Source organism: Puntigrus tetrazona, chromosome 23 (assembly GCF_018831695.1).
Source record: "Puntigrus tetrazona isolate hp1 chromosome 23, ASM1883169v1, whole genome shotgun sequence".
NCBI lineage: Eukaryota > Metazoa > Chordata > Actinopteri > Cypriniformes > Cyprinidae > Puntigrus > Puntigrus tetrazona.
Window position 1 is genome coordinate 8,985,078 of NC_056721.1, and position 12,696 is coordinate 8,997,773.

At 35.7% G+C, this 12,696-nt stretch overlaps 1 protein-coding gene across 14 annotated transcripts in view; it reads right to left on the minus strand.

Annotated features, from left to right (window-relative positions):
• kif1b (kinesin family member 1B) overlaps nucleotides 1–12,429 on the minus strand; it is a 63,027-nt gene extending 50,598 nt beyond the window's left edge. For all 14 annotated transcript variants that reach the window (XM_043224247.1, XM_043224244.1, XM_043224238.1 and 11 more), the window contains exons 1-2: nucleotides 12,164–12,429; nucleotides 9,658–9,802 (exon numbers count right to left, since the gene is read on the minus strand). In XM_043224247.1, coding sequence (XP_043080182.1) covers nucleotides 9,658–9,763 — 106 coding nt within the window. In that variant the 5' untranslated portion in view covers nucleotides 9,764–9,802; nucleotides 12,164–12,429. The remainder of the gene's footprint in view (nucleotides 1–9,657; nucleotides 9,803–12,163) is intronic.
• Between the last annotated feature and the right edge of the window lie 267 nt (nucleotides 12,430–12,696).

Below are 12,696 nucleotides of genomic sequence, written 5' to 3' on the forward strand. Positions count from 1 at the left end.
AAGTTCATGTCAGCACTGTACATACAGTGTGACAATAATGTGCTTGCAAGCATACACAAACACACTGTACACAAGAGAAAGCAGCATCAGGTTCAGAGCAGCATATTATTTGTCAGTGTATAAGAGTGTAAGTGAGTGTATGACACATCTTCAGTTTCAGTCAGGACCAGCAGACATGTTCCACTCCTTATAAATCACCGCTCACAGCAGTGGAAACGGGAAAGTCCAGGAAGCTGAACTAATTTTACAGATCACCAGCTAAACATAGGCCAATGAATAAAAAGACTGCAGACATTCTTGAATGGCCCAAACAAGTATTATATATAAAATGAAATCATAATAATAATAATAATAATAATAATAATAATAATATATATTATATTTATATTTATTATTATTATTATTATTATTATTATTATTATTATTAAGCATTAAGTATTAAGTTTAAATATGAAAATATGACAATATTTAATTAAATTTGCCCTGGGTTGATGTAAAACTCTGAACCATTAGTAAGATTAATTAAGATCCCACAGTATGACATGATCATGATGATACTACAGTCTGACAAGTACAATCTTAAACGGACAGTTTGACGTTAGCTTCAGGAGGCTGTGAACTATTATGAATTGTTTTAAATCACTCACATTGAAAACAGTTTTTTTAATTGCTGAATTTCAAAACATAAATTCCGCTCATAGGAAGACAATGACTCTGAGTCGACCAAGTTTTTGTTTATTAGGCTCATTTCTTTGTTTCTCCACCAACACCATAATGACTTTGGCCTAGTATGAACTGAGAGATTATTAAACTCCTCCCATCACAGGCCCAAGACCTACTGAACAATAAAGAGAACTTTTAAAGCGCTCTTCACCATCCTGCCCGCTATAAACAGCCTCAGAGTTTGGACGACAACACAGATAGACGCTGAGATTTTCAATAGACTGAAATGGGCAACGGGTTTGAGTCAGCATTCTACACAGCATGAGTTACTGCTACCAAAAGATAGTCCTGACAGACGCCTAATCCGGGATGACTAATAACACCATTCGAACTTCTAAGGAACAGCGGAAGTGATTAATTGAACCCATATCTTTGTCTACACGCTAATGCGTTTGTGTATACTGGAGGTTAGCTGAAGGTTAGCAAAGGCATGTGATATCGCAGTTTTCAATGTGGGTTCAGACCAGGCCTCCGACTCCAGACAGAGTCCAGACCACAGGTACACCATGCCAAATGACTGGCAGCCAGAACAGACTCAATGTTTTTCTTTTAAATTCTGCTTTTCATTGCCATGAATGATACAGAATGAATAAAAGTAGTGGCCACGACTAGCCGTGCCTGGACTACAAAGCTCGATCCGCTGCCACTCTCACATTCAGTTCCCAGTTCACTCGGGTTCTAAGACAGAAACAAGCACTGGGGGGTATTGAGAGATAGCAGAGACGACGGGTAAGTCATTGTTAACAAAGGAAACGTATTAGACAACTTTGACCCCTTTGAACTATACTATATTAGAAGTACCCCCTAAACTGTTGTTTAAAAAAAAAAGTTAATTTACAACATTTACGCATTATTTATTTTACAATTTATGATTTATGAGTAGCTTTTCAGTTTATTCAAATGTTACATCATGCAAGCAAAAAAAAGTAGAAATTGCAGTTTCATCCCGCTTACAATTCAGTGGAGCAGGATGCCAAATAATAACTGCTGTTTCACCTCACTGCAGACAGTCCAGGAAAACATTTTACATTGATAATAGGTGGATTTATTCTAAGCGTGAGATGATATAATCGCTTGCCCTCATCTTCCAGAAGGAGGAGGTGCAAACATGACTCTCAGTCATGCGATGTGGATGCAGAACTGTTTTTGTGTCTTAATTCCTTCCTCTTTGTAGCCGTCTGTGCATCCATATCTTTAAAGCAGGAGAAAAATCCCTCATTCCAAGCACAAGGCTGTGATGCTCTCTCACGCTCTCGTGCATGTGACTGAGACTGTTGCCAGCCTCACCGCTGGATCTCTCACCCCCCCCCCGCTCATCTCATCCTTGCTCCACTCCAGCAGGAGATCAACCCAGAGCCACTATACGGGTAATTACAGACCAGATTGGCACTGAAAAACAGCCGGCTTCCCTTTACAAGGAAATGTCCTCAGTGTAAATAGATTATATCTGGATGACAAGATCACTGCATTTATGTAGAAATTCATCTGTAAGATTTGTGAAATCCAACAATGTAAAAAAAAATATATATATATATATAATAATAATAATAATAATAATAATAATAATTATAATTATATATATATATATATATATATATATATATATATATATATATATATATATATATATATATATAAAATTGATACTAATGCATCCTTTAAGGTAAAGACAATCCAAGAATACACAGGGAAAGCAAATTATAATAAATACATTTTTTTGCCTTGAATAAAACAACTCATATAAGTTAGGTAATCTAAAAGTGGCATTTTACTCAAAACGTGTGTGCGGAGTATTTTTATGCTAATAAATGTATTTTAGCAATAAAAGCAAGATGCTAATGTTTCATATCTAGGGCCCTATGCTTTCCTCATTGCAGAAAATGCAGACTAGGCTAAATGCAAGATCTATATTAATAGAAATATTATATATATTAAATATAACAAACGTAAATGTGTTCACAGCTACCCTTCAAAATAAAAGTTCACTTTAACTTGAAGAACCTGTGACAGAAATATTACTTAAAAAGGAACACTCCAAATATGCTCATTGTCCAACTCCCCCAGAGATAATGTATTTTTTATTTACAACTTTTGGAATCTCTTTTGGAATTTTGGTAGCACTTTTAGCATAGCGTTGCATAGATCATTGAATCCAATTAGATTGGTAGCATCATGTTAAAAATGAGTTTGATATTTTTCCTATTAAAAAAATTGTACTGCTACTAATAATAAAATTATTAAAGCATTATTTAAAGGCATATTTAGCAAAAAAAAAAAAAAAAAAAAAAAAAACATAACATAAAAATAAAATATCTAAAAAATTTAGAATTAGCGCATCGAATAACATAAAAAAATCAAATTAAAAAAATAATAAATTGGTAAAAAATAAAACTGAATGAGAAAACATTTAATGTGGCCTTAAATGTTACTTCTGTTGAAATTATAATAAATAGCTGTTTAATGATTTTAAGTAATTAGACACTTTATATTATTAAAATATAATATAACCATTAAACTAGATCTGTTAAAATGGGAAAAAACTGCCTGTGGGAAAAAAAAACAACAACAATGATTTGAGGGAAAAAGAAAATGGGTTTTACAGGGCCCTACAAATCATTTGCAAGTCAATGTACTTTAGAAATACAACAGTTCAGAAGAACCAACAAACCTGTGATGACAGTTATGTGAGTGTTTCAAATGTTATGAATGTGAGGCGACTTCGGTCTCTCGTCACTCACATTTCATATATCCAGATGCTGCAGTGGTCTTAAAAGTGTTTATGAGCCTGTTCGTTTCTACAGCTGGTGAGAGAGAAACAACTTTTGCTATTTTTTTTAGCCTGCAGTAAATCACAGACCCTCAGAACCCCTAATGAAGATGTGCTGGGACAAATATTACTAAATCGGATCAGTACATCAGCAGAAAAATTGAGGGTATATTACAGGGTTCTTCCACATTAATCCAGTTTAAAACATTAAATACCAAGTATAGATAGGGAAAGTCATACATGTGTTTAAAGGTATTATGACTTTCTTGAAAAATACAAATGTTATTCACAAAAATGTAACTTTGTGTGCTACATTTATGATTGACATCAGCTTAGCGACATGCTAACATTAGAAGCAACTTATGAGCATTAGCCGTCTTGTCTTTCATGTTAAAAGCATTTTTATCTATTTTTTTTTTAATCAAGAGTTAATTTATAAGCATACCAGACAGCTGCCCTGATAAGAAGCAGACAGCAAGACCTCACTATGTTTTGAGATACAGCCGGTGTTTAAGAGTTACAGATGGTGAGTGATAAAGAAGACAAACGTAATGAAATATCAGCCAGCTTCTTGACGGCTGGTAAAAGATTGAGGTGTAGCAGTGATGGTTTGCCACAGCTGTTCTACATCTAAACTTTTCTCTGTTGCAAGCATCACACAGTATGGAGGCACCAAAAAACGGAAGCTAAAATGGGAAACAGCTGACAAGAAGGGCAGAAATGAGACTATACAGAAAAAGCAGAACTGTCAAGTACAGGAGAAGAAAACCTAAAGCCACATTCTTGGATGAAACTACTTAATCATTAAAAAAAAAAAAAAAAAAAAAAAAAAAATCACACTCATGACATTAGCACAATCAGATTAGCATAAATAAAACATTTTAAATATTAATAAACACTCCATCCAATCCATTTGATAATATAGAACTATAGAGACCAAATAATAATAATATTAGTAGTAGTATTACTACTAATTATAATAATTAGTGGGACCTAGTAGTAGTAGTAGTAATAGTGTTAGAATACTGTAATTGCTAACAATATTTTACATTATACCAATATAAAAACATAAACCTAAATGCTATGCATTCACATGCAAGTCTTTTTATACATTCACATGGCTATGGTGCACATTTTCTTTACATCTCCAAGTACATTTGGAGAGTTCACACTAATACAGTATATAATATAGTCTGGAAATATCAAATGATTATATCAAATCATGACTATTAGAAGGGTTGAGAGGGGCAATTATGTAATAAATGGCGACAGGCCTACCTTACATAATTCCACATTCATTAGCAACACTATACTTGGATGATACAAATCCTTAAAGTACATCCACACATAAATCGGGTTTGCCAACTAAGGTTTCTAGAACGAAGATAAGATGTGCAAACTTTAAAAGAGCAACTAGAAATGTGCAATAAGCAAAAAGCCACGTGCAAAGACACCAGAAAGAACGGCAGAAGAAATCCGAAATGTCTGGAAAGACTACCAATGAATATTTTATGACAATATCTTAAAATAAAAAAGAAAGTAGATCATCTTGAATAGAACATTTCATTAGAATCGCTCCATTTCTTTAGCTATAACAAATTTAGTGGCAGGTGTAGCTGTAATCTTCATGGTGAGAAGTGACATTATGAGTTGACGCCCATGCACCTGCAAGGGTCACTGGGATTAACCAGAGTGTGGTGACCTCAGGCACGCTCACAGGATTACATCCGTAATCAGGTCAATCGTTTCTGTCTGCACTTAAAGCCCAATAACAAGATGACCTTCCCAGTGTTAGAAGAACCATAGCAATCTATGAATTCCTATCACCTCTATCTCTCTCTCAATCAATCAATAAATGCTTTTCCGTCTCTCAATTTCAGTGTGCAAAGCTTTTACAGACAACTCTTTCCCTCCCACGTCTGCACTGGCGGTCCCCAAGGGTCTGTTGTCAGGATGACTTCATCTACATGCACAGCAGAGCTGAAACAGTCTAAAATAAGAGGTCAGAGTAGCATTAGCTACAGAGAGACCATTTTATAAACTAACAGCAATTCCATATGTACTGTTGCTATGCTGTTGCTAAGCTCTTCTATTTGGTTGTTAGAGCATTGTGGTTACTTATCGGTCAAACGATCCAATCCGCCAACCTCAATGACACCGCAGTGTCTAGAGCTAGCTTGGGGCCCCATTTCACTGCTGGATTATCTGATATATTTGCTCATTTTATCATCGGCCAGGGAAATCCCAAAGCTTTAAAAAGCTACAAGATGGCTTAAACAAGACGGTTGAGCTGTGAAGTCAAATGGTGTGAGATGTTACTTGTGAAAATCTAACGCTGATGATAAGGAGCAAAAATTGCATGAGAGTTATATAGTTATTTTGGTGCAAATTTCAGTGAAATTTTGCCTGTAAAAAGATGTAGCGACAGCTCTCAAAGAAAAAGGTCACTTTCAAACCTAAGTGCATTTTTGTAGGTCAACATGGGAGTATCTTTCACACTCACAAATCAAACTGTGTAAGTGACTTGATGGTGTTGATTTGCAATGGTAAATGTAACTGCATAATTATACAGACAATAACCACGTTTCCATTACAGATTTGCATAAAACTTTGCCAATATTTTATAAAATATCAACAAAAAAAGTATTGCCAAATGATGACATTTCCATTAACCAATGTAATGCAGCTAAAGCGTAACTTTTGCATCACAAGCATCTACTAGAGTGGCTGCAATCAGCTTCAGTGGCCGTACCAGAGCCGGACAGCTCTGCAGATGTGTGCAGTGTAAACTGTCTAAGCATTAAAGGCAGGGAAAGCCCCTTATACTCAAGAAGAAGAAGAATCAGATGACTGTTATACATACGCCATGTGACCTTTCCATTGCAGTTTAGCGAATTATTCCTTTTTCTAATTGCCTGGAAAACGTTTACATTAGGCATATTTTCTATTTTAATTTGCGCAATATGAAGGGTAATGAACATGTGCCTAACGTATGCACAAAACATTTCTTTACATGTGTACAGAAAAAAGAACCACATGAGAGCGAGTAAATGACAGAATTTTCTTCTTTCTTTCCCCATCTTATGCCTTTAAATGAATCTGTCTACTATCGGAGAGATTTTAAATGTTCCCCCACTTAATAATCCTCGCTGATATTTGTTCACAACATCATTGTTGAAGATGGAAAAAGAGATGAGTTTCCATTCCCTCAACAGTTTTCCTTCATAAAAGAAAAGGTCACAATATCAATAGATTCAGTGCATTGTGGATGAGGCAGCAAGCAAAGACTCTGCACAATCTCTCAGGAGAGATCTGAGAGAGAAAAGGTTTTACAGGTTTAATCTCCATACGACCAAGTGCTTCATATTTTCAACTTCAAAACACCGTATTTAAACTCCGCTCACACAAACAACTGCATTTTTCTCTAGAAACAGACATTTTGCAGCACATAAAGTAATAATGCGAAATATGTAAAACTATATGTACCTATACATTTAGTTTCTTCATATATCAATAACATACAAAAGAATAAATCACACTTCCATAATGTGAAGTTATATTTTCTGTTGCAATGAAAACAAAAAAAAAAATCGAATATCTTCCTTTTCAATGAAGTACAGTGGGCAAATAAAACCACTTAAATAGTACAAAGCCCAATGTAGGTCTGTTAAAACAATTTGATTCAATTCAGAGGTAAAACTAAGTTAAGACTTAAATAAAAGTCAATGAAGACTACAAATAATACTGATACATTGTTTACAATAAAACCAGGATGTATCAAGAAAGTAAATAATGGTGAAAGTAAATGAAAAAAGGGGAAAAAAGGATATTCATGCATATACATTCAAATTTAATTTATTAATATTTGCTTAAGTCTGAACGAATGGATCTTTAACAGAAAAGAGAGAAGCAAACTATCCAGACAAATATTCTTGAACATGCAGTCTAAGCAGCTGACATCACCTTGGTTACGACATCCTATAGCAAACGAAACACTTCTAAAACCAAACATTAAGGTCATTCTGCTTTTCTCTGTGTGTATTTGTCACGAGCATCCCTGACGGCTCAGCACTGTAATAAGACAACATTCCCAGCATACCATCTGCAGTAGTGTCCTAATGAAGGGGGTGGGCCGAATGCCAACTTCACGCTCCGGTTTCAGCACGCTGTCTGCGCATGTGTACCGGAGGGCTGTGTGACTGCAGTCTCTGAGCTCTACTTCCTGTGAAACTCTGACTTTCTCTCTGGTGACCTTGTACGCCCTGCAGCCCCATTTGTTTACCGTGGGGTTTAGGCCAGCTATTGTGTTTGGGATGACAAAAGCATCTCTCTCATAGCCTAACATTCAGGATGGGATAACAACACTCTTTTAAAAATATGAATGTGGCAATGCTCTGGAACCTAGCAGAGATTTTAACTGGACAACCCAAAATCCAAATTACACACCAGAGTATTAAACCTTTGAGCAAAACATGATTTTAAAGGAATGACCAATGCATCGTCTTTCCTGAGAACTGCAGATTCAGAATATTGTAACTGGGTAAAACATTGATTTTCCAATTAATCACAATCTTTGATTGATTGCGATTAATTGAATCTTCAGAACCCAAATCAATCTTCTATTCTATGCCGATGTTTACTATATAGCAGCAACCAAATGACTCTTATGAACTCCACAAAATAAATGGAAGTTCTTTGTAGTGAATTATTAAAAAAAAAAAAAAAAAAGTTTGCCTGATGTAGTCCGATTCATAAACATTTGATTATTTAGGACAGTGAAGTTAACAAATCACTCAAAAAGATTTTTAAACTTTTTAAAAGAAATGAACATATATATTTTGTTCAATATAAAAATGTATCAAATGGTGTTCTTTAAACTTTAGAAAAATATTAAGCAGCATAACTGTTTGTTTCCTAAACAACACTAAGCGTATTATATTGATTTCTGAAGTATCATGTGACCTTAAAGACTGGAGTAATGATGCTGAAAGTGTTGCTTTGCCATCACAAGATAAATAAACTACATTTAAAAATATGTTAAAGTCAAATTGTAATATTTCACAATTTTACTGTTTTCTGATCAAATGCAGCCTTAATGAGCATAAAAATCTTTTCAAATTCTCAATGAATGAACAGCAGAGTGCGTTAGAAGTGTTACACTAAAATCAGAACAGAACTAAAAGCTTGTGAAACGAATCGAATCATGAGATGTGTATTGATACCCAACCAAAAACGGGTTTAAAGTTACATTAAATATCAAACTCTTGCATTTAAACATCTAAAAAACATCATTTTCATCTTTCCTTAGATTTAAAAACCCTAGACATGAAGTTTATCATTAACACGCTGCCAAGGATACACAGGCCAAGATTCTTTCTTAATGCATCTTAAGAATTAGCGCGCCATCATTGCTGTGCACAATCGGCTAATGTTACCTTGTTCAGAAAAGCACGATGAATCACGTCTCAGTGAGCACAGTGACTCACCGCTTGCAAATGGACATTAACAACCCATATGCTGTGCAAAAAACATCTGATACACTACACAGAGTTAGGCCTACACTCAAGACACTGATTCGTTTGTGTCCAACAAATGTGTGAAATGGTATCATCATAAGGATATGTAGCCTAAGATTCTTAGGACAGAATTTCAACAATTTTATTCCAAGGTTTCATGATTTTTTTTTTTAATGTGTGGTCACATGTTCTTCTTCATTAGGCTCCAATAACACCCAAAATACAGGCGATAACATCAACTAATTTCCTTTGACTGGCTCTCTCTTCCTCTACCACTAAACTAATCCAGAACCGAAGAACAAGAGACCTGAGCTGAAGACACAGCATCTTCATACTCTATAGCTCAAAACACAAAAGTCCCTCCGGCAGAAATTCTCTCTCATGTTTCTAAAAGAAAGGGATTTCACACAGAGAGGCTCTTCTTTCCTTTTAGTTTCAAACAGAATATCAATTCCACTTCTGTTCTTCTTTTCGGTCACTCGTGGTGTAGATATCCAATAAATCTACAGCACTATTTTACTTTGAGCATCTCATATCCTTAAGCCAAAAGCATACAATAGAGCCACCTTGTCTGGAGAAATACGTGACCAAATACGAGACGCTTGCAAATCAAACAAAGTACACGAGCCATAGAGTCAAGTATATACTTACTGGTGGAGTTCCCTTGCATCTGTATTATGCATTTTGATTCTTTGCTGGTCTCTCTTGAATTGAAGGGCCGCACTCTGACAGCTACTTTGACGGAGGCGCCAGACATGGTTGAAGCTGTTGTGATTCAAACCCACAAAATGTTCTCCTACAAAAAGAAACAGAATGTTTTTCAGTGCCACGGTTATTAGGCTAAAGGTACAAGAACACATTTGACTGAAGTTATCCAGAAATCTCTCATCAGATTCCACTGAGTAAACAAGACCTCCAAAGAGATCTGAATGCACCATAACATCATTTATGCAATGACGCTAGAGGTTATGTGGCATTTCAGAAGATTTTCTTAAATTACAGCATGCCAAAACTAAACATAAAAGAAAAAGATGACGCAGGTTTCCCACAGTTTTGAAACAATGGCATTTCGTGACTTGTTAATTCACTTCTCATTACTGGATAGTACATTTTAATAATTACTTTTAACTGATACAATTTATAGCTGATAAAGGTATATTAGCTATTGAGACTTCAATGACTTTAACCCTTTAAAGCCTACAACATAACTGATACATGAATGTCTGAGGCCTCTAAATCATTTTAAGCAAGTAGGCTACAATTCTAATAATAAAACTCTACTATGCATGCGTTTCTGCTGTATTTTTTTATATATAAAGTAAACTCAAACAGGACTCTGTATATCATATATCCTACATATGGAGTCATTTGTAGATTCAGAGTGGCAACATATTTATTTGAGTACAATTTCCATATTTTAATTATATCATACTATACTATACTATACTATACTATATCATAAAAGCCTAATGGATAAAATATGTTGCTGAACAGAAAACACATATGTTAGTCTTTTTTTATATTGTGTCTAAAGGTTCAATAGCAAAGTTTTTAATATTCAAAATGTTTTCCATGACTGTAGGAATGTCGATAACTAAATAAAACGGAATGTTTAGCAATAAACAAATTTGATTAAAACGTTGAAGAGAAAAAAAAAAAAAAAAAAAAAAAAAAAAAAAAAAAAGAAGTGTTGTCACAGTACCAAGATATACAGTTTCCCTTATACGTAAATTAATTTTAAATAAAACAAAACGTATTTAACATAAAGGTTTCTTTGAACATCTCTGTCATATGTCAACAACCTATTCACCTTATCACATGTCCAGTGGTGAAAAGCAATACTTTAATATTCAGGCAAACACATCAAGCCCACAGATACACATTATCAAGAATATTAGATGGTTCCTTCACGGACTCATAAACATGGCTGCCGTTAGCCTGCAGCAGCAGGGCTGGGCCTATTCACACGCTCACTACACTAGTAAACATCTGATTAAATGACAACCGACCGTTATGACATATCAAAACGCATGCACTGACACACAACGCCTGTTTGTTTCTGTAAAAAAAAATGCATGCATCACTTATGGGCGCGACATATGTTATTAAGCGTTGGTTTTATCGACCGGCTGTGGATTATAACGAATCTGACAATGCAGCAATAATTTTTGAAGTTCAACTCTCTTGAGTGCGACAGGACAATGAACGGTCCGCTATTCAATCACATGACACCAAAAAAAAGATGATGTTTTAATCCTTGCCCTTCTAGTCATTCATTGAATTAAAGGCATACGCCCTATGAAAAAAAACATAAGTAACGTTATGTCTACTTCAGGGAGGAAAAAGGAAAAACTATTACTCTTCCGTCTGTTTTAATAGAAGCTAATGATACTAAAACAATAAAACAACATAAAACGTATATCTGTTACGGCGTTTAATAACGGAGAGTACATACTGACAACATTTCCGGCGTTGCCATAGCTGCACTTGATCCGCTACAAAGATAAAACTAATACAAACGTTTAATTAATCTAAAGCAACATAATACATTGTATATATAGTGTGATATTTTAATGTCGTCTCCTTTACTGCTTTCACGTAACGATGTCCGATTTGAGAACAAATCGTTCTTTTGAATAGAATCTCTGCTGGGAACCGGTTCTCTAAATGACTCTGTCACGATTGCAATAGGGCCGACGCTTTCTGGAGTCAAGTCACACTCTGACTGAATCTACCGAGAATTGGGTTTTTTTCACCCGATCTGTAATCAGCCGAAAACGACAAGTGAGATAACAGAGCGACAGTTTGTAACAACGTTACATTTCTGAGCCGGTGCTGTTCAAATGAACCGATTCGTGGAAATGTCCGAACTTCACATCACTAATTCGGACGTCTTTCTACGAACTCGGCGACTTTCTTTGCATAATCCTCATACAGTTTTGTCATTCTGAACATTTATTTTCAATCACGAGTAAAAAAATCCATACTACTAAGTGCATAACATCACAATTAAGTTTCGCCGAAGCGGTCAGCTGCAAAGACAAGCAAAACATTTCGGTAAACATCCATTCGCATTCCCAAACGCGACTCGGGCGATGTGTTCTCAACCCCAAACGTACAAGTATTCCAATCCTATTTCTGAAAAGACGGCACTTACCGCTATATATCCACACGTACAGACGACTAAAACAGCATAGAAATCCTGCACGATGCCAATTCTCCAATGACGTCTCCAACCAGCAGCAAAAATCAAAAAAGACTGACTGTTAAGTTTTTAATAGTTCCTTTTTTGTTATATACACCCATTATAGCTGCGTTTCATTCTCCAGCGCCGCGCAAGATGCTTGCGTTTCTGATATATTTTGCTAGGCTGATGCTGGTGTCGTTGGACCGTTCCTCTAGCAGGCTTAGGATATGGATGAATGCCTTGATTTACTGAAATGATTACGTCAACTGCCCTGTCAACACCGTGAATGACGGGCTGTCCGGCCAATAAGAATAAAGTATTCTGTGAGCAATGCGTCGTGCAGCCAATAAGAATGCTCTAAAAACTAGGGTGGGCTAGGCCGCTGTGACGCAATACTGCAGGGTCGCTTACGATCCACTGTGGCGTGGCACCGGAATACAAAAAAGTGAAGGGCGCCGCCTAGCAGAAACATGGATAAAACAGGGCTAGCCTATAATTTAAGC